The following is a 23597-nucleotide window of genomic DNA, read 5'->3' as shown; positions in this document are numbered from 1 at the left end:
TTTTCACATTCATTCTTCAGGCAGGATATGATGGACACATTCCTTCAGATAGATGTGTATCAGGACCCACTCAGCTGCTCCGCTCCTGGCCCCTCCCGTTCCTAACTCTGACTGTGTCCCAAATGGCACCCTATATTCCCTACATAGTGCACTACAGAACCCGCATATGGTTCTCGTAAAAAAGTAGTGCACTATGTAGGGAATATAGGGTGCCGTCTGGGACACATCTGTGATTTGATCAGCAGCAGCACGGCAGGCGACTGGGAAAAAGAGGTGAAAGAAAGGACTATATCTGTGGAAATCATTAACGTAAAGAAATGTCATCTCCATCCCCTCTCTGAATGTGTCCCAAATGGTATCCTGTTCCCTACATAGTACACTACCAATAGGGGTCTGGTCAAAAGTAGTGCACTGTGTAGGGAATAGGGTGCCATTTGGGACGATCTCTCTCCTGCCTGTCTGGTTCCATTCAGAGGCTCTGTGCTCCTTTTAAAAAGCAACTAGGGGCACCGCTATGATGATCCATAAAGACCAGCTCTGCAGCTTGAGGCCACATGATATATAGCTTTAATTACCCTACTACCGTCTGACTGGCTGTCTGGTTGGCTGTCTGACTGACTGGCTGGCTGTCTGGCTGGCTGACTGGCTGTCTGGTTGGCTGTCTGACTGACTGGCTGGCTGTCTGGCTGGCTGACTGGCTGGCTGGCTGTCTGGTTGGCTGTCTGACTGACTGGCTGGCTGTCTGGCTGGCTGACTGGCTGGCTGACTGGCTGTCTGGTTGGCTGTCTGACTGAGTGGCTGGCTGTCTGACTGACTGGCTGGCTGGCTCTCTGGCTGGGGTTATTTTTAGAAAAATGGTGGTGTTTATGAAAAAGTGTCTATGGATGAGGGTGTCCAGACTGCCTGGGGTTTCAGGGGACGGGGACGCGAACAAACTCTGGGACGCGAACGACCTCTGGGACGCGAACGACCTCTGGGACGCGAACGACCTCTGGGACGCGAACGACCTCTGGGACGCGAACGACCTCTGGGAAGCGAACGACCTCTGGGGCCACGCGAACGACCTCTGGGGCCGCGAACAACCTCGGGGCCCCGACGCCTCTGAACAACCTCGGGGGCGTGAACAACCTCGGGGACGCGAACAACCTCGGGGACGTGAACAACCTCGGGGACGCGAACAACCTCTGGGACGCGAACAACCTCTGGGACGTCAACCTCTGGGACGCGAACAACCTCTGGGACGCGAACAACCTCTGGGACGCGAACAACCTCTGGGGCGCGAACAACCTCTGGGGCGCGAACAACCTCGGGGGCGCGAACAACCTCGGGGACGCGAACAACCTCGGGGACGCGAACAACCTCGGGGACGCGAACAACCTCTGGGACGCGAACAACCTCTGGGACGCGAACAACCTCTGGGACGCGAACGACCTCGGGGAAGCGAACGACCTCTGGGACGCGAACAACCTCGGGACGCGAACAACCTCGGGGACGCGAACAACCTCGGGGACGCGAACAACCTCTGGGACGCGAACAACCTCTGGGACGCGAACAACCTCTGGGACGCGAACAACCTCTGGGACGCGAACAACCTCGGGGGACGCGAACAACCTCGGGGACGCGAACAACCTCGGGACGCGAACAACCTCGGGGACGCCCAACCTCTGGGACGCGAACAACCTCGGGGACGCGAACAACCTTGCCAGAGGGGAAATTTAATCCCGTGTCGATGCAAAAATAAAGTGGCACAGTGAGAGGGATGGGATTTCATTACTGCACAAAACCACTGGGGCTCTTATGGGCTCTGAGGCCCCTGGATCTGACACTTCTATGCACCGCAGTATGTGTGTGTGTGTGTGTGTGAGAGTAGGAATGAGGCCTGTCAATTCAAATATTGCTGGCATTCATTCATGTTTCTTTTCTTCTTCTTCTTGTGTGATAACCTTTGACCTTTCTCCATATTCAGTAGGTCATGTCATTAACAGCAGCATTTGACCTTTAGGAGCTGATTGACCTGCCACTCCAGAGGACAATGGGTCCCGACAATCTTTTATTTGATTTTGAAGTATAGTACTTTAGATTATTAGCCTTTTTGAGTTCCTATTTCCCTGTTCCATTGTCCTGGTTCAATATAGTCGTCAGAAATGACGTCCTTCTGGAAGTCAATGAAGTGGCATTAAAACCCTTTTCCTGCAGTGGCCTAAAACAGGGTCACACATGACGTTCTTTGGAGGTCTCAAAACTGTTCCAATTCCCCAGAAAAATAAATCAATGAACGGAGAAAAAAATAAATAAATACACACAAAAAAAGGCCACCTTTTTAGTAGGTGAATGTGCACCTCCGTTAATGTCCCCTGTTGCACAATAGAGAAGCCAATGTAAGGAGGAAGTCGTGACGCAGCTCTGTGTTACTCTAGACGACTTGTTATCCCATGGACAGGAAATTAAAGAGACAAGGGAATCACTGAGGCTGTGACCCAAATGGCACCCTGTCACCTACATAGTGCACTACGGGTGCGTTCTATAGGGAATAGGGTAGCCAATTGGGATGTAGCCTAGGTCTAAGTGTTCCCTTTATCTACAGTGATGCGATTTTGAGCTTTTGTATTCATTTAATTGAGCCGTTCATTAAATGAGGTCCTTAACCCTCAGCTCACAATGAGAGTCGGTGAGGGGAGCAAGGCAGTGTCCTAAATGTTCCCCATTCCCTAAATAGTTTTATATTTCACTTTTATTTAACTAGGAAAGTCGGTTAAGAACTAATTCTTATTTACAATGAAGGCCTACCAAAAGGCCTCCTGCAGGGACGGGGCCTGGGATTAAAATAATAAATACAATATAAATACATATATAAATACAATATAAATACATATATAAATATATATAAATATATATATATATATATAAATACATATATAAATACATATATAAATACAATATAAATATATATAAATATATATAAAAATACATATAAAAAATACATATAAAAATAAAAATATATATAAATACATATAAAAATATATATAAATACATATATAAAAATATATATAAATACATATAAAAATATATATAAAAATATATATAAATACATATAAAAATATATATAAATACATATAAAATATATATAAATACATATAAAAATATATATAAAAATATATATAAATACATATAAAAATATATATAAATACATATAAAAATATCTATAAATACATATAAAATATATATAAATACATATAAAAATATATATAAAATTATATATAAATACATATAAAAATATATATAAATACATATAAAAATATATATAAAATATATAAAAATACATATAAATACATATAAATACATATAAAAATACATATATAAATACATATATAAATACATATATAAATACATATAAAAATATATATAAATACATATAAAAATACATATAAAATACATATAAAAATATATAAAAATACATATATAAAAATATATATAAATACATATAAGAATATATATAAATACATATATAAATACATATATAAATATATGTAAAAATATATATAAATACATATATAAAAATAATATAAATACATATAAAAATATATATAAAAATATATATAAATACATATAAAAATATATATAAATACATATATAAAAATATATATAAATACATATAAAAATATATATAAAAATATATATAAATACATATAAAAATATATAAAAATACATATAAAAATACATATAAATACATATATAAATACATATATAAATACATATATAAATACATATATAAATACATATATAAATACATAATGCCTTTCTTTTGACCCCTATTTAGGTGATAGGGGGCCATTTTGGACATGCATTGTTACACAGATTGAACACCAACTGTACAGTGACCTACACAATGTCTATATAATAACACCTGGAAGGACATCTGAGGAAGTGGTAATGTTGCTTCCTGGAAATTAGCATTTGATTCCATTCCATTGGTGGCTGTCAGGCCTCACGTGGCAGCTGAGCGGACTTGAAGGCAGTTTCTTTCAGACCCGTCTCTGCATTAATGCACTGTTCTATTGTTCCGTGGAATGAGTAGAACCCGGAACATAACATTTAGAACACTTGAAGGTCTTTTAGTTCCTAGACTCGTTATACAGAGAAACTGTTCCCAATGAACTTGATTCATTCTCAATGCCTTCAGAAGAAATAGCAGTCGCACGTCATTATGGAGAAGTGGCGTGCTCTTGACCATGAATGGACTTTGTCCTCTTATGGTTTCTGCTTAAACTCTTAAACTCCTCCTCCTGAGTGAAAAACTGTGCATTTACAGAAATATAACTAAATTGAAGGAGAGGAGCCAGGGAGGAGGTATCCTCTGTAGGGGACTAGAAGGAGAGGAGGAGGGAGGAGGTATCCTCTGTAGGGGACTAGAAGGAGAGGAGGAGGGAGGAGGTATCCTCTGTAGGGGACTAGAAGGAGAGGAGGAGGGAGGAGGTATCCTCTGTAGGGGACTAGAAGGAGAGGAGGCAGGGAGGAGGTATCCTCTGTAGGGGACTAGAAGGAGAGGAGGCAGGGAGGAGGTATCCTCTGTAGGGGACTAGAAGGAGAGGAGCCAGGGAGGAGGTATCCTCTGTAGGGGACTAGAAGGAGAGGAGGAGGGAGGAGGTATCCTCTGTAGGGGACTAGAAGGAGAGGAGTCAGGGAGGAGGTATCCTCTGTAGGGGACTAGAAGGAGAGGAGGAGGGAGGAGGTATCCTCTGTAGGGGACTAGAAGGAGAGGAGCCAGGGAGGAGGTATCCTCTGTAGGGGACTAGAAGGAGAGGAGGAGGGAGGAGGTATCCTCTGTAGGGGACTAGAAGGAGAGGAGGAGGGAGGAGGTATCCTCTGTAGGGGACTAGAAGGAGAGGAGGAGGGAGGAGGTATCCTCAGTAGGGGACTAGAAGGAGAGGCATCAAGGAGGAGGTATCCTCAGTAGGGGACTAGAAGGAGAGGAGGCAGGGAGGAGGTATCCTCTGTAGTGGACTATAAGGAGAGGAGGCAGGGAGGAGGTATCCTCTGTAGGGGACTAGAAGGAGAGGAGTTAGGGAGGAGGTATCCTCTGTAGGGGACTAGAAGGAGAGGCATCAAGGAGGAGGTATCCTCTGTAGGGGACTAGAAGGAGAGGAGGCAGGGAGGAGGTATCCTCTGTAGGGGACTAGAAGGAGAGGAGCCAGGGAGGAGGTATCCTCTGTAGGGGACTAGAAGGAGAGGAGGCAGGGAGGAGGTATCCTCTGTAGGGGACTATAAGGAGAGGAGGCAGGGAGGAGGTATCCTCAGTAGGGGACTAGAAGGAGAGGAGGCAGGGAGGAGGTATCCTCTGTAGGGGACTATAAGGAGAGGAGGCATGGAGGAGGTATCCTCTGTAGGGGACTAGAAGGAGAGGAGTTAGGGAGGAGGTATCCTCTGTAGGGGACTAGAAGGAGAGGCATCAAGGAGGAGGTATCCTCTGTAGGGGACTAGAAGGAGAGGAGGCAGGGAGGAGGTATCCTCTGTAGGGGACTAGAAGGAGAGGAGCCAGGGAGGAGGTATCCTCTGTAGGGGACTAGAAGGAGAGGAGCCAGGGAGGAGGTATCCTCTGTAGGGGACTAGAAGGAGAGGAGGCAGGGAGGAGGTATCCTCTGTTGGGGACTGATGAATGGATGCTTGTGCTAATCTGGGTGGGCAGGGCTGTTACAGAGGAACTCTGAGTGGCCTTTTTACCTCGGCAACCCCGGTGCCTGCTAATTGAGTCCATATGTCCAGGAGCAGACATACAGAGCCTCTCAGTCCACATACTAGGTCCTCTCAGTCCACATACTAGGTCCTCTCAGTCCACATACTAGGTCCTCTCAGCAGACCTGAGTTCAAATTCTATTATATTAGAAAGATTTACTAGAGTCTGCCTGGAGTGCCAGATGGACGGGGTTTAGTTTAGTCTGCCTGGAGTGCCAGATGGACAGGGTTTAGTTTAGTCTGCCTGGAGTGCCAGATGGGCAGGGTTTAGTTTAGTCTGCCTGGAGTGCCAGATGGACGGGGTTTAGTTTAGTCTGCCTGGAGTGCCAGATGGACGGGGTTTAGTTTAGTCTGCCTGGAGTGCCAGATGGGCAGGGTTTAGTTTAGTCTGCCTGGAGTGCCAGATGGATGGGGTTTAGTTTAGTCTGCATGGAGTGCCAGATGGGCAGGGTTTAGTTTAGTCTGCCTGGAGTGCCAGATGGACGGGGTTTAGTTTAGTCTGCCTGGATTGCCAGATGGACGGGGTTTAGTTTAGTCTGCCTGGATTGCCAGATGGAGCGGGGTTTAGTTTAGTCTGCCTGGATTGCCAGATGGAGCGGGGTTTAGTTTAGTCTGCCTGGTGTGCCAGATGGATGGGTTTAGTTTAGTCTGCCTGGTGTGCCAGATGGGCGGGGTTTAGTTTAGTCTGCCTGGATGCCAGGTGGACGGGGTTTAGTTTAGTCTGCCTGGATTGCCAGATGGACGGGGTTTAGTTTAGTCTGCCTGGATTGCCAGATGAGCGGGGTTTAGTTTAGTCTGCCTGGATTGCCAGATGAGCGGGGGTTTAGTTTAGTCTGCCTGGTGTGCCAGATGGATGGGTTTAGTTTAGTCTGCCTGGTGTGCCAGATGGGCGGGGGTTTAGTTTAGTCTGCCTGGAGTGCCAGGTGGACGGGGGGGGAATTTAGTTTAGTCTGCCTGGAGTGCCAGGTGGACGGGGTTTAGTTTAGTCTGCCTGGAGTGCCAGGTGGACGGGGTTTAGTTTAGTCTGCCTGGAGTGCCAGATGGACGGGGTTTAGTTTAGTCTGCCTGGAGTGCCAGATCGGCAGGGTTTAGTTTAGTCTGCCTGGAGTGCCAGATCGGCGGGGTTTATTTTAGTCTGCCTGGAGTGCCAGATGGGCGGGGTTTAGTTTAGTCTGCCTGGAGTGCCAGATGGCGGGGTTTGCAGTTTTTATTGGTTCCATCTCACCAGGCAAGCTCAATCGAGCCCAGATGAAGGATTAGAATCCAGATCTAATACAGATCCCACTGGCACCATATTCTCTATATATGACTTTAGACTAGAACCCTATGGACCCTGGTTATAACCAGGAGTACCTATTCCCTTAATAGGGCCCTGGTTATAACCAGGAGCACCTATTCCCTTTATAGGGCACTGGTTATAACCAGGAGCACCTATTCCCTTTATAGGGCACTGGTTATAACCAGGAGCACCTATTCCCTTTATAGGGCACTGGTTATAACCAGGAGCACCTATTCCCTTTATAGGGCCCTGGTTATAACCAGGAGCACCTATTCCCTTTATAGGGCCCTGGTTATAACCAGGAGCACCTATTCCCTTTATAGGGCCCTGTTCATAAACCTTTATAAAGGGAATAGGTGCTCCTGGTCATAACCCTTTATAAAGGGAATAGGTGCTCCTGGTTATAACCCTTTAAGGGAATAGGTGCTCCTAAAGGGAATAGGTGCTCCTGGTTATAACCCTTTATAAAGGGAATAGGTGCTCCTGGTTATAACCCTTTATAAAGGGAATAGGTGCTCCTGGTCATAACCCTTTATAAAGGGAATAGGTGCTCCTGGTCATAACCCTTTATAAAGGGAATAGGTGCTCCTGGTTATAACCCTTTATAAAGGGAATAGGTGCTCCTGGTTATAACCCTTTATAAAGGGAATAGGTGCTCCTGGTCATAACCCTTTATAAAGGGAATAGGTGCTCCTGGTCATAACCCTTTATAAAGGGAATAGGAGCTCCTGGTTATAACCCTTTATAAAGGGAATAGGTGCTCCTGGTTATAACCCTTTATAAAGGGAATAGGGGCTCCTGGTTATAACCCTTTATAAAGGGAATAGGTGCTCCTGGTTATAACCCTTTATAAAGGGAATAGGTGCTCCTGGTTATAACCCTTTATAAAGGGAATAGGTGCTCCTGGTTATAACCCTTTATAAAGGGAATAGGGGCTCCTGGTTATAACCCTTTATAAAGGGAATAGGGGCTCCTGGTTATAACCCTTTATAAAGGGAATAGGGGCTCCTGGTTATAACCCTTTATAAAGGGAATAGGTACTCCTGGTTATAACCCTTTATAAAGGGAATAGGAGCTCCTGGTTATAACCCTTTATAAAGGGAATATGGGCTCCTGGTTATAACCCTTTATAAAGGGAATAGGGGCTCCTGGTTATAACCCTTTATAAAGGGAATAGGTGCTCCTGGTTATAACCCTTTATAAAGGGAATAGGTGCTCCTGGTTATAACCCTTTATAAAGGGAATAGGAGCTCCTGGTTATAACCCTTTATAAAGGGAATAGGTGCTCCTGGTTATAACCCTTTATAAAGGGAATAGGGGCTCCTGGTTATAACCCTTTATAAAGGGAATAGGGGCTCCTGGTTATAACCCTTTATAAAGGGAATAGGTACTCCTGGTTATAACCCTTTATAAAGGGAATAGGAGCTCCTGGTTATAACCCTTTATAAAGGGAATATGGGCTCCTGGTTATAACCCTTTATAAAGGGAATAGGGGCTCCTGGTTATAACCCTTTATAAAGGGAATAGGTGCTCCTGGTTATAACCCTTTATAAAGGGAATAGGGACTCCTGGTTATAACCCTTTATAAAGGGAATAGGTGCTCCTGGTTATAACCCTTTATAAAGGGAATAGGAGCTCCTGGTTATAACCCTTTATAAAGGGAATAGGTGCTCCTGGTTATAACCCTTTATAAAGGGAATAGGGGCTCCTGGTTATAACCCTTTATAAAGGGAATAGGTGCTCCTGGTCATAACCCTTTATAAAGGGAATAGGTGCTCCTGGTTATAACCCTTTATAAAGGGAATAGGGGCTCCTGGTTATAACCCTTTATAAAGGGAATAGGTGCTCCTGGTCATAACCCTTTATAAAGGGAATAGGTGCTCCTGGTTATAACCCTTTATAAAGGGAATAGGGACTCCTGGTTATAACCCTTTATAAAGGGAATAGGGACTCCTGGTTATAACCCTTTATAAAGGGAATAGGTGCTCCTGGTTATAACCCTTTATAAAGGGAATAGGGGCTCCTGGTCATTAGAAGTGAACATCAAGTGTAATTTCAATACCTTCTTCTCATTAATTCAACTTGAACCTTCGTCATTAATCCTTGATGGACACCAAGAGGATAATGACACAACTCAGCAATTAGTGAGACACACAGCTATAAATAAAGAGCAGACTGTAACGGTTTTCTTCCGCTGAAGGAGAGGAGGACCAAAATGCAGCGTGGTTAGTGTTAAACATGTTTAATCAAGACCATACACTGAGAACACTACAAAATACAAAACAACAAAAGTGAAAACCGAAACAGTCCTATCTGGTGCAATGACACAAAGACAGAAGACAACCACCCACAAAACCCAACACAAGACAGGCTACCTAAATATGGTTCCCAATCAGAGACAATGACAAACACCTGCCTCTGATTGAGAACCATATCAGGCCAAACAACAAACCCAACATAGAAACACACAACATAGAATGCTCACGTCCTGACCAAAACTAAAACAAAGAAAACATAAAATAACTATGGTCAGAACGTGACACAGACTCTTTCCACACGTCCCTTATTTTAACCCCAGCAGTGTCACCTCCCTTATTTTAACCCCAGCAGTGTTACCTCCCTTATTTTAACCCCAGCAGTGTCACCTCCCTTATTTTAACCCCAGCAGTGTCACCTCCCTTATTTTAACCCCAGCAGTGTCACCTCCCATATTTTAACCCCAGCAGTGTCACCTCCCATATTTTAACCCCAGCAGTGTCACCTCCCATATTTTAACCCCAGCAGTGTCACCTCCCTTATTTTAACCCCAGCAGTGTCACCTCCCATATTTTAACCCCAGCAGTGTCACCTCCCATATTTTAACCCCAGCAGTGTCACCTCCCTTATTTTAACCCCAGCAGTGTCACCTCCCTTATTTTAACCCCAGCAGTGTCACCTCCCTTATTTTAACCCCAGCAGTGTCACCTCCCTTATTTTAACCCCAGCAGTGTCTCACAACCCTCAACTTAATGAATCACACATTTTTCAATTGATTGGGATTAGTTACACTGTGCCAGTTTACAGATCAGCGTGTGTGTGTGCTCACGCTCCTTTGCTTAGTAAGCCGGGGTTAGGGTTGCCCTCTTCTAGCCAGCTGTGCTCTGTCCTTCGCTGTGAGGAGGGGAGGGGGACATGTGTGTGCTAGTGCCAGCCCAGTGTACTAGTGCCAGCCCAGTGTACTAGTTTCAGCCCAGTGTACTAGTGCCAGCCCAGAGAACTAGTGCCAGCCCAGTGTACTAGTACCAGCCCAGTGTACTAGTACCAGCCCAGTGTACTAGTACCAGCCCAGTGTACTAGTGTCAGCCCAGTGTACTAGTGCCAGCCCAGTGTACTAGTACCAGCCCAGTGTACTAGTACCAGCCCAGTGTACTAGTGCCAGCCCAGTGTACTAGTACCAGCCCAGTGTACTAGTGCCAGCCCAGTGTACTAGTGCCAGCCCAGTGTACTAGTGCCAGCCCAGTGTACTAGTACCAGCCCAGTGTACTAGTACCAGCCCAGTGTACTAGTGCCAGCCCAGTGTAGCCCAGTGTCAGCCCAGTGTACTAGTGCCAGCCCAGTGTACTAGTGTCAGCCCAGTGTACTAGTGCCAGCCCAGTGTACTAGTGCCATCCCTGTGTACTAGTGCCAGCCCAGTGCCAGCCCAGTGTACTAGTGCCAGCCCAGTGTACTAGTGCCAGCCCATTGCCAGCCCAGTGTACTAGTGCCAGACCAGTGCCAACCCAGTGTACTAGTGCCAGCCCAGTGTACTAGTGCCAGCCCAGTGTACTAGTGCCAGCCCAGTGTACTAGTACCAGCCCAGTGTACTAGTGCCAGCCCAGTGTACTAGTGCCAGCCCAGTGTACTAGTACCAGCCCAGTGTACTAGTACCAGCCCAGTGTACTAGTACCAGCCCAGTGTACTAGTGCCAGCCCAGTGTACTAGTACCAGCCCAGTGTACTAGTACCAGCCCAGTGTACTAGTACCAGCCCAGTGTACTAGTACCAGCCCAGTGTACTAGTGCCAGCCCAGCCCAGTGTACTAGTACCAGCCCAGTGTACTAGTGCCAGCCCAGTGTACTAGTGCCAGCCCAGTGTACTAGTGCCAGCCCAGTGTACTAGTACCAGCCCAGTGTACTAGTACCAGCCCAGTGTACTAGTACCAGCCCAGTGTACTAGTACCAGCCCAGTGTACTAGTACCAGCCCAGTGTACTAGTACCAGCCCAGTGTACTAGTACCAGCCCAGTGTACTAGTACCAGCCCAGTGTACTAGTGCCAGCCCAGTGTACTAGTACCAGCCCAGTGTACTAGTACCAGCCCAGTGTACTAGTACCAGCCCAGCTCTGGTGTATCAGTAATATCTCTGTTTCTACTAAATCCAGGGGTTTAACAGAGAAACGGATCCTCTTTAACATCACCTGTTTGAGAGGTTAGGGATCCTTGCTCAATCGCAGTTCCGCTACTGTAAAACAACAACTGTATACTGTAAACTCTGTTGTTAGTGTTGCTGTAATCCAGTTGTGCTGTAGAATCATCCTTCATAGCACACCCAGTGGAGAGACTAGAGTTCAAAGGTCAATACCTCAACTTTCTACTATCAGTAATGTGTGTTCTCTCTGTTTCTACTAAATCCAGTCCATGTGGATTAATGGACTGGTGTATCAGTAATATCTCTGTTTCTACTAAATCCAGTCCATGTGGATTAATGGACTGGTATATCAGTAATATCTCTGTTTCTACTAAGTCCAGTCCATGTGGATTAATGGACTGGTATATCAGTAATATCTCTGTTTCTACTAAATCCAGTCCATGTGGATTAATGGACTGGTGTGTCAGTAATATCTCTGTTTCTACTAAATCCAGTCCATGTGGATTAATGGACTGGTGTATCAGTAATATCTCTGTTTCTACTAAATCCAGTCCATGTGGATTAATGGACTGGTGTATCAGTAATATCTCTGTTTCTACTAAATCCAGTCCATGTGGATTAATGGACTGGTGTATCAGTAATATCTCTGTTTCTACTAAGTCCAGTCCATGTGGATTAATGGACTGGTATATCAGTAATATCTCTGTTTCTACTAAATCCAGTCCATGTGGATTAATGGACTGGTGTATCAGTAATATCTCTGTTTCTACTAAATCCAGTCCATGTGGATTAATGGACTGGTGTATCAGTAATATCTCTGTTTCTACTAAATCCAGTCCATGTGGATTAATGGACTGGTGTATCAGTAATATCTCTGTTTCTACTAAATCCAGTCCATGTGGATTAATGGACTGGTGTATCAGTAATATCTCTGTTTCTACTAAATCCAGTCCATGTGGATTAATGGACTGGTGTATCAGTAATATCTCTGTTTCTACTAAATCCAGTCCATGTGGATTAATGGACTGGTGTATCAGTAATATCTCTGTTTCTACTAAATCCAGTCCATGTGGATTAATGGACTGGTATATCAGTAATATCTCTGTTTCTACTAAATCCAGTCCATGTGGATTAATGGACTGGTGTATCAGTAATATCTCTGTTTCTACTAAATCCAGTCCATGTGGATTAATGGACTGGTGTATCAGTAATATCTCTGTTTCTACTAAATCCAGTCCATGTGGATTAATGGACTGGTGTATCAGTAATATCTCTGTTTCTACTAAATCCAGTCCATGTGGATTAATGGACTGGTGTATCAGTAATATCTCTGTTTCTACTAAATCCAGTCCATGTGGATTAATGGACTGGTGTATCAGTAATATCTCTGTTTCTACTAAATCCAGTCCATGTGGATTAATGGACTGGTGTATCAGTAATATCTCTGTTTCTACTAAATCCAGTCCATGTGGATTAATGGACTGGTATATCAGTAATATCTCTGTTTCTACTAAATCCAGTCCATGTGGATTAATGGACTGGTGTATCAGTAATATCTCTGTTTCTACTAAATCCAGTCCATGTGGATTAATGGACTGGTGTATCAGTAATATCTCTGTTTCTACTAAATCCAGTCCATGTGGATTAATGGACTGGTGTATCAGTAATATCTCTGTTTCTACTAAATCCAGTCCATGTGGATTAATGGACTGGTATATCAGTAATATCTCTGTTTCTACTAAATCCAGTCCATGTGGATTAATGGACTGGTGTATCAGTAATATCTCTGTTTCTACTAAGTCCAGTCCATGTGGATTAATGGACTGGTGTATCAGTAATATCTCTGTTTCTACTAAATCCAGTCCATGTGGATTAATGGACTGGTAAATCGGTAATATCTCTGTTTCTACTAAATCCAGTCCGTGTGGATTAATGGACTGGTGTATCAGTAATATCTCTGTTTCTACTAAATCCAGTCCATGTGGATTAATGGACTGGTATATCAGTAATATCTCTGTTTCTACTAAATCCAGTCCATGTGGATTAATGGACTGGTATAAGCAGTAGCTGTCCCAAATGACCCTCTAGTCTTTATATACTGTATATAGGGGATAGGGTGCAGTTTGGGACATAGACCAGGAGCAGTTAAGCATTCAGAGTTATAAGGTGGACTTGAGCCTCTCCCTTTCTCAGAGTCTCTGTTATTACTCTCTAGTCCTATCTGTGGGAGCCACATGGGGTTCTCTGTATGACTGAGGTTATGTGGATACTAGGGATGACTTGAGGACTCTGACCCTGACTGACTGACTCTGACTGACGTAACGTTGACGTCAACATGACGTAACATTTGAATGCTTTTTAAAACAACACGTCAGCTCCTAATTGACAGATGACTTCCTGTTTTTAATTCAATGCACATTTAGGGTTTTTATGGTGTGATGTGTTGTCCTCGAGGAGCATGCAGAAAACGTCTGTCTGTTGTATGGGAGGAGGTGTCAAGAAGTGTGCAGTCACAGCTGATCTTTGTGTGTGTGTGCTGTGCAGGTGTGTGCGTGTGTGTGCTGTGCAGGTGTGTGTGTGTGTGTGTGTGTGCTGTGCAGGTGTGTGTGTGTGTGTGTGTGTGTGTGTGTGTGTGTGTGTGTGTGTGTGTGTGTGTGTGTGTGTGTGTGTGTGTGTGTGTGTGTGTGTGTGTGTGTGTGTGTGTGTGTGTGTGTGTGTGTGTGTGTGTGTGTGTGTGCGTGCGTGCGTGCGTGTGCTGTGCAGGTGTGTGTGTGTGCTGTGCAGGTGTGTGCGTGCGTGTGTGCGTGCGTGAATGTCTCTGTCTATCTGGAGCACACGTGTCTGCCAGGAATGGGCTCTGTGTTATATTCAGGCTGAAGAGAGAGTTGAGAGGAGGGTGAGCACGCTGAACTAGTGTTGCCTCAGAGCCTTCTGGGAAGGCAAGGTGCACAGGGGGATCAGGGTCCTGTTCAATAGGCACCAAACGGAGGAGAACACACTGAAATAGGAAGAGGACTTCCTGGGTCATATTCATTGGTGCACACCGTAGCAAACCATAGAAAATGGTATTCAGTTGCAAATTAGCGCTTCTTTAGTTCAGCTTGTCCCTAACCGTTTTGTTTTGTTTTCTTCCGTTTAGTTACTAATGAAAACGTTTTTGCTACGCTGTGCACTAATGAATATGACCCTCACAGGGTTCTCAGATAGACGGACAGAATTCACGTGTTGCCCGGTTAGATCAGCTGTCAGAAGAGAGGGAGAGGAGAGGAGAGGAGAGGAGAGGAGAGGAGAGGAGAGGAGAGGAGAGGAGAGGAGAGGAGAGGAGAGGAGAGGAGAGGAGAGGAGAGGAGAGGAGAGGAGACCGGAGGAGAGGGAGAGGGGACCGGAGGAGAGGAGACCAGAGGAGAGGAGAGGGGACCAGAGGAGAGGAGAGGGGACCAGAGGAGACGAGAGGAGAGGAGAGGAGAGGAGACCAGAGGAGAGGAGAGGAGAGGGGACCAGAGGAGACGAGAGGAGAGGAGAGGAGACCAGAGGAGAGGAGAGGAGAGGGGACCAGAGGAGAGTAGAGGGACCAGAGGAGAGGAGAGGAGACCAGAGGAGAGGAGACCAGAGGAGAGGAGACCAGAGGAGATGAGAGGAGAGGAGAGAAGAGGAGAGGGGACCAGAGGAGAGGAGAGGGGACGAGAGGAGAGGAGGGGACGAGAGGAGAGGAGAGGGGACGAGAGGAGAGGAGAGGGGACGAGAGGAGAGGAGAGGGGACCAGAGGAGAGGAGAGGAGACCAGAGGAGTGGAGAGGGGACCAGAGGAGAGGAGAGGGGACCAGAGGAGAGGAGGGGGACCAGAGGAGACCAGAGGAGAGGAGAGGAGACCAGAGGAGTGGAGAGGAGAGGGGACCAGAGGAGAGGAGAGGGGACCAGAGGAGAGGAGAGGAGAGAGATGCATCTACATTATGTTTTTAAAATATGACATGCCTTTATTATGTCATGCGCCGGCCACCAATGTCTGCACAACGTTTAACAACCTCAGTCTGACGTCCCAAATGGCACCCTATTCCCTTGATATAGTTACTCGGTCTTAGTTCATCTTGTCACAAGTAGGACACTATATAGGGAATAGGGTTCAATTTGGGACAGAACCTCGGAACACTGTGATCTCTCGCTTTTCTGTTTGGGAATGGACAGGAAGTACCACTGACTCCTTCACGGAGGCGGTGTCTTTCCCGCCCCTGTTTGGGGATGGACAGGAAGTACCACTGACTCCTTCACGGAGGCGGTGTCTTTCCCGCCCCTGTTTGGGAATGGACAGGAAGTACCACTGACTCCTTCACGGAGGCGGTGTCTTTCCCGCCCCTGTTTGGGGATGGACAGGAAGTACCACTGACTCCTTCACGGAGGCGGTGTCTTTCCCACCCCTGTTTGGGAATGGACAGGAAGTACCACTGACTCCTTCACGGAGGCGGTGTCTTTCCCGCCCCTGTTTGGGAATGGACAGGAAGTACCACTGACTCCTTCACGGAGGCGGTGTCTTTCCCACCCCTGTTTGGGAATGGACAGGAAGTACCACTGACTCCTTCACGGAGGCGGTGTCTTTCCCACCCCTGTTTGGGAATGGACAGGAAGTACCACTGACTCCTTCACGGAGGCGGTGTCTCTCCCGCCCCTGTTTGGGAATGGACAGGAAGTACCACTGACTCCTTCACGGAGGCGGTGTCTTTCCCACCCCTGTTTGGGAATGGACAGGAAGTACCACTGACTCCTTCACGGAGGCGGTGTCTTTCCCACCCCTGTTTGGGAATGGACAGGAAGTACCACTGACTCCTTCACGGAGGCGGTGTCTTTCCCGCCCCTGTTTGGGAATGGACAGGAAGTACCACTGACTCCTTCACGGAGGCGGTGTCTATAGGTGTTTATTTCCACCAGTCCACCTATTTATTATCTGTTGACATTGTAAAAGGACCAGTTTTCATTCGCCCCAATGCGCCATAGAATGTTTCTTTAGTTTGTCCTTATACAGTTAGTGTCACCTTTTTAAATTGCAATTCATTTAATTTCGCAACATTTTCTATCAGACCCCAAACACACCTCATTCTGGCAGTTACAAATATGAATTATCATGTCGTCTTTATACATTCTGCTTTCTGCTCAGACTGCTGATGCTACAGGGAGCTAGCCTCAACCCCCCTCCTCACCCCTCAACTCCCTCCTGTCCCCCTTTCCCCTCTACCCCCTCCTCACCCCTCAACTCCCTCCTGTCCCCGCTTTCCCCTCTACCCCCTACTCACCCCTCAACTCCTTCCTGTCCCTCTGTCCCTCCTCACTCCTCTACCCCCTCCTCACCCCTCAACTCCTTCCTGTCCCTCCTCACCCCTCAACTCCCTCCTGTCCCCCTTTCCCCTCTACCCCCTCCTCACCCCCTCAACTCCCTCCTGTCCCCGCTTTCCCCTCTACCCCCTACTCACCCCTCAACTCCTTCCTGTCCCTCTGTCCCTCCTCACTCCTCTACCCCCTCCTCACCCCTCAACTCCTTCCTGTCCCTCCTCACCCCTCAACTCCCTCCTGTCCCCCTTTCCCCTCTACCCCCTCCTCACCCCTCAACTCCCTCCTGTCCCCGCTTTCCCCTCTACCCCCTACTCACCCCTCAACTCCTTCCTGTCCCTCTGTCCCTCCTCACTCCTCTACCCCCTCCTCACCCCTCAACTCCTTCCTGTCCCTCCTCACCCCTCTACCCTCCTCTTCCCTCCAACCTTGCCACTACAAACACTCTGAAGCATTAGTACTCCGGTCCAGGGTTAGCTCACCCCTCTACCCCCCCCCCCAACCCCCCTCCAACCTTGCCACTACAAACACTCAGCATTAGTACGCCGGTCCAGGGTTAGCTCACCCCTCTACCCCTCTACCCCCCCCACCCCCACCCCCACCCCAACCCCCCTCCAACCTTGCCACTACAAACACTCTGAAGCATTAGTACTCCGGTCCAGGGTTAGCTCACCCCTCTACCACCCCCCACCCCAACCCCCTCCAACCTTGCCACTACAAACACTCAGCATTAGTACTCCGTTAGCTCACCCCTCTACCACCCCCCACCCCAACCCCCCTCCAACCTTGCCACTACAAACACTCAGCATTAGTACTCCGGTCCAGGGTTAGCTCACCCCTCTACCACCCCCCCACCCCAACCCCCTCCAACCTTGCCACTACAAACACTCAGCATTAGTACTCCGGTCCAGGGTTAGCTCACCCCTCTACCACCCCCCACCCCCAACCCCCCTCCAACCTTGCCACTACAAATACTCAGCATTAGTACTCCGTTAGCTCACCCCTCTACCACCCCCACCCCAACCCCCTCCAACCTTGCCACTACAAACACTCAGCATTAGTACTCCGGTCCAGGGTTAGCTCACCCCTCTACCCCCCCAACCCCCTCTAACCTTGCCACTACAAACACTCTGAAGCATTAGTACTCCGTTAGCTCACCCCTCTACCACCCCCCACCCCAACCCCCTCCAACCTGGCCACTACAAACACTCAGCATTAGTACTCCGTTAGCTCAAGGCCCAAAGCAATCAAAGCTTCACATTAAAAACCTTCGTTCCTGACATTGACTAATGGGCTACATCCCAAATGGCTCCCTATATAGTCCACGGTTTTTCACCATAATCCCTATGGGCCCTGGTAAAAGAAGCAGTGCATTAAATAGGGAATAGGGTGCAGGTTGGGACGAAACCGCTGCTAGAAGAGCCTCGTCAGCAGATACCATGGTGCCAGTAAGCAGTTATTGAAAAAGGACCCCATTATCAAGGTTACTCAGCGTAGAGAGAGAGAACGAGGTAAATGATTGTCATTGGATTCCATCTGATGTTTTTTCTTTTCTTCAGTTGTCCTGATTGCTAGGTTAGGCTTTTCAGTTAGACATAACGTTGGAGAGTGGAGAACGAGTACAAATGTAGGCCCACTTTGATACTTGATACTTATCTGCTACTGCACCAAACGGAGGAGAACACATTGAAATAGGAAGAGGGACTTCCTGGGTCATGTTCATTAGTGCACACCGTAGCAAATAGTATTCCGTTGTAAATTAGCGCTTCTTAAGTTCAGGTTGTCCCTCCCTGTTTCGTTGTGTTTTCTTCCATTTAGTCTGAATGAATACGGGACCTCGACATCCGGCTGCCAAGTGGGTTGGTCTATACCCTCCATGGCTGCACGCCTGCCCAGTCATGTGAAATCCATAGATTAGGGCCTAATGAATTTATTTTAATTGACTGATTTCCTTATAAAACTGTGACCTCAGTATTTTAGAAATTGTTTCATGTTGCGTTTATATTTTTGCTAGACAACCATTTTCATATATTTCTATAGATTTTAAATTAGATTTGAGTCAAAACCGTAACTCGGCCACTAAGGAACATTCACTGTCTTCATGGTAAAGAACTCCAGTGTAGATTTGGCCTTGTGTTTTAAGTTATTGTCGTGCTGAAAGGTGAATTCATCTCCCTGTGTCTGGTGGAAAGAAGACTGAACCAGGTTTTCCTCTAGGATTTGCCTGTACTTAGTGACATTGTGTTTATTTTTTTTCATCCTGAAAAACGATTACAAGCATACCCATAACATGATGCAGCCACCACTATGCTTGGAAATATGGAGAGTGGCACTCATGTTCTGTGAAAATTCAATACATTACTAATACTTTGTATTCAGGACAGAAAGGGAATTGCTTTACGACATTTTGTGCAATAGTACTTTTGTACTTTAGTGCCTTGTTGCAAACAGGATGCACGTTTTGGCATATTTGTATTCTGTACAGGCTTCCTCCTTTTCACTCTGTCATTTTGTTTAGTATTGTGGAGTAACTACAATGTTGTTGATCCATCCTCAGTTTTCTCCCATCACAGCCATTAAACTCTGTAACTGTTTTAAAGTCATGATTGGCCTCATGGTGAAACCCCTGAGTGGTTTCCTTCCTCTCCTGCAACTGAGTTAGGAAGGACGCCTCTAACTTTGTAGTGTCTGGGTGTATTGATACACCATCCAAAGTGTAATGAATAAGGTTGGCTTTTTACCCCAATTTACCCCAAAATTGGCCTGTGTTACATTTAGTCCCACTCTCCCCTATACACTCACAGCAAATTGGAAAGTGGTAACATGTTAACCATGCCACTGCTAAAAACTCTGGCTTTAAAATTATGCAGTTTGCGCATATTTAGGAGTTGTGAAATAACCAAAGTAGGAATGGAAAGCTGAGATCTACCTTTTAAAAAAAAACTATGGCCATTAAAACTGCAGTTTTCCCTGCGATTGGAAATGCACAACTTAAATGCACCTCGGGAGGAATATTTATCTTGCATAGAACACATGTAACAGTATAACTTTAGACCGTCCCCTCGCCCATGGCTGGGCGCGAACCAGGGACCCTCTGCACACATCAACAACAGTCACCCACGAAGCAACGTTACCCATCGCTCCACAAAAGCCGTGGCCCTTGCAGAGCAAGGGGAACTACTACTTCAAGGTCTCAGAGCAAGTGACGTCACCGATTGAAACGCTATTTAGCCGGCACCACCGCTAACTAAGCTAGCCGTTTCACATCCGTTACACACACAACAACAAGCCGGCAAGGTAGATCAACTATTTATTAGAATATAGTCTGATTTCTCTGTTCATTACTCGTTTTGTTGGCAGAGGAAAAGTAAATTCTAGCATCTTCAAAGTGCGCCTCGGCAGAAATTATTTTTCATGTTCCATATTTACTTGCCGTGATGGCAATCATTTAGATGTTTGATGAGTCGGAAACACTGCTGTGCACAGTCCTGGGTTCCCTGAAAATCATAGCAAATCATTTCTTTGTCCTATGAAGTGTGAAAAACATTGGTATTGTTAGCCCTCATTTGCTCACCCATTATTTCTGAAGGTTAAATGTCAACCGAGACCAAGATGGTATAAATGTTATCCCAGGAGTCATTAGTGCGTAGAGAGGTATTGAATGGTTGGCTACAGTTCTAGCCTATTAGAGAAGACATACAGCTATCTGACCTTTTGTCTGCTCTATGTGGTTACCTGGCTATTAAGGCCTGGTTGAAAGGGTTGCACTGTCATTTACTCTTTTAGGCTGTGCTGTGTTCATGCTTGGCCAAACAGACACCACGGGAAAATAAAGATAATACACTATAGTACTGAGAAGTGACATACATTTACTGTGTGTGATCTGATTCCCGATGAATTGAACCCATGACCTTCACGTTGCTAGTGACACAGTGTTTACCAATCGGACCACACCCATAATAATGACTTCTCTTTTCCCATGATTCCCCCTGGTCAGAAGTAGGTGAGATATGTCTAGAGGTCAGTCTTTATATTATTTATCTAGGCAAGTCAGTTAAGAACAAATTCTTATTTACAATGACGGCATAGGAACAGTGGGTTAACTGCCTGTTCAGGGGCATAACGACAGATTGCTTTTTACATTTTTTTTTAATCTTGCTCTGGGATTTGATCTTGCAACCTTTTGGTTACTGGCCCAACGCTCTAACCACTAGGCTACCTGCCTCCCCAATCTCATAGTAGTCTGATCCACAACATGAATTAAAGGAATAGTTCACCTAAAATAAAGTCTTGTTTCTTCTGCACCGTGTATTAGTTACCGTTGTAGTGTGGACGCTGTTGTTCACTTGAACTAAAACAACTGTTAAATGTTTTTATAGTTACAGTTCTCATCCTTTGGTGTGGAGGGCCCTTTTTTTTTATAATGACTCTCCTCTTTCCGTGATTCCCCTGCAGATTAAAAGTGGTAAGAGTGAGAAGGAGGTGCAGCAGCTGCTTCTGAAGAGTGTCCAGTATCTGGAGCGTTACATGTACCTGATCCTCTTCAACAGCTACCTGCATCTGGAGAAGAAGAACTCCTGGCAACGATCCTTCACCACCTGGATGCAACAGGTTAGTGGGCCTCCCGTTCATTCACACAGCACAACTCACAGTGGTATAACTTAGCCGTACACTGGCCTAGAATAGAAGAGACTGGACTAGACTGGCCTAGAATAGAAGAGACTGGACTAGACTGGCCTAGAATAGAAGAGACTGGACTAGACTGGCCTAGAATAGAAGAGACTGGATGCAACAGGTTAGTGGGCCTCCCGTTCATTCACACAGCACAACTCACAGTGGTATAACGTAGCAACAGGTTAGTGGGCCTCCCGTTCATTCACACAGCACAACTCACAGTGGAATAACGTAGCTGGCCTAGAATCGAAGAGACTGGATGCAACAGGCTGGTGGGCCTCCCGTTCATTCACACAGCACAACTCACAGAGGAATAACGTAGCAGTACACTGGCCTAGAATAGAAGAGACTGGACTAGACTGGCCTAGAATAGAAGAGACTGGATGCAACAGGTTAGTGGGCCTCTCGTTCATTCACACAGCACAACTCACAGAGGAATAACGTAGCAGTACACTGGCCTAGAATAGAAGAGACTGGACTAGACTGGCCTAGAATAGAAGAGACTGGATGCAACAGGTTAGTGGGCCTCTCGTTCATTCACACAGCACAACTCACAGAGGAATAACGTAGCAGTACAATGGCCTAGAATAGAAGTAGAAGAGACTGGACTAGACTGGCCTAAAATAGAAGAGACTGGGTACAACAGGTTAGTGGGACTCCCGTTCATTCACACAGCACAACTCACAGAGGAATAACGTAGCAGTACACTGGCCTAGAATAGAAGAGACTGGATGCAACAGGTTAGTGGGCCTCTCGTTCATTCACACAGCACAACTCACAGAGGAATAACGTAGCAGTACACTGGCCTAGAATAGAAGAGACTGGACTAGACTGGCCTAAAATAGAAGAGACTGGGTACAACAGGTTAGTGGGCCTCCCGTTCATTCACACAGCACAACTCACAGTGGAATAACGTAGCTGGCCTAGAATGGAAGAGAATGGATCCAACAGGTTAGTGGGCCTCCCGTTCATTCACACAGCACAACTCACAGTGGAATAATATAGAATAAAATAGAATAGAAGAGACTGGGCTGGAATAGAATATATCTGCATTGGGTTGGCCTCCCATTCACACAGCAGAACAGTAGAAACACTGACCCAATAGTCAATTCTGACCCAGAATGAGGCTATATAATTACATTCATCATTACTACAGTGCTGGGGTGAATTATAGTTCATTTCAGTCAATTCAGGAACTAAACTGAAATATCAATTCCAAATACATTTTCTCCCATTTTGCTTTTCCATGGGGAAAAAAATATGCTTTTCAATTAGGAAAATTGCTTTTCAAACAAGAAAATTGCATTTCAATGAGGGAAAATTCAACGTAATTGCCCTTAACCCAGTCACATTCATTAACTAAATAGGTGAATTAAATTTACTTTTATCTTGTTTTTTAAAAATAAGATATGATCCAACATCAACGACCAGTTATTACTGTTTTTATATTATGTTGTATTCTTATATCCAGTTGTCAGATGTCCTCGTTTCGGTTTCTTTGACCTCTACCGGTCCAATGAAATCTCAGAATAATGCTACTGTGGCTTATGAAGGAAAAGGCCCCCGTCAGCCCTTTTCTGTGCAGTGAGGAAACGTGTGGCAGGTTTCCAGACCCAGGCGATCTGATATCTGATCCACGGCACATACAACCAACCCCCCTCTGCACCCCTCACTCCTCCTCACAGACTGACACATTCATCAATTCCAGCAGCTTCATACAAGGCCAGCTGAGAATCAATTCCAGCAGCTTCATACAAGGCCAGCTGAGAATCAATTCCAGCAGCTTCATACAAGGCCAGCTGAGAATCAATTCCAGCAGCTTCATGCAAGGCCAGCTGAGAATCAATCAATCTATTCAGAAAATGGAGCTGCTACCTTCATTCTATTCACAAGTGTGGAGAAAGCAACAGGTTGTATCCCAAATAGCTTAAACCTAAACTAGGGCTGAAGGAAGAGGCTGAGGAATGGTAAACTAGGGCTGAAGGAAGAGGCTGAGGAATGGTAAACTAGGACTGAAGGAAGAGGCTGAGGATTGGTAAACTAGGGCTGAAGGAAGAGGCTGAGGAATGGTAAACTAGGACTGAAGGAAGAGGCTGAGGAATGGTAAACTAGGGCTGAAGGAAGAGGCTGAGGAATGGTAAACTAGGGCTGAAGGAAGAAGCTGAGGAATGGTAAACTAGGGCTGAAGGAAGAGGCTGAGGAATGGTAAACTAGG

At 46.0% G+C, this 23597-nt stretch overlaps 1 protein-coding gene across 1 annotated transcript in view; it reads left to right on the top strand.

Annotated features, from left to right (window-relative positions):
* The window catches only part of LOC121843744 (paladin-like), a 49933-nt gene extending 27831 nt beyond the window's left edge, over positions 1-22102 (top strand). The window contains exon 2 of the mRNA XM_042313541.1: positions 21164-22102. Within this exon, the coding sequence (XP_042169475.1) occupies positions 21164-21373 (210 nt within the window). The 3' untranslated portion in view covers positions 21374-22102. The remainder of the gene's footprint in view (positions 1-21163) is intronic.
* Positions 22103-23597: the final 1495 nt, after the last annotated feature.

Source organism: Oncorhynchus tshawytscha, unplaced genomic scaffold (genome assembly GCF_018296145.1).
Source record: "Oncorhynchus tshawytscha isolate Ot180627B unplaced genomic scaffold, Otsh_v2.0 Un_contig_4113_pilon_pilon, whole genome shotgun sequence".
In the NCBI taxonomy this organism is placed as follows: domain Eukaryota; kingdom Metazoa; phylum Chordata; class Actinopteri; order Salmoniformes; family Salmonidae; genus Oncorhynchus; species Oncorhynchus tshawytscha.
The sequence above is the reverse complement of the archived record's forward strand: the minus strand, read 5'-3'. Positions and strand labels throughout refer to the sequence as shown.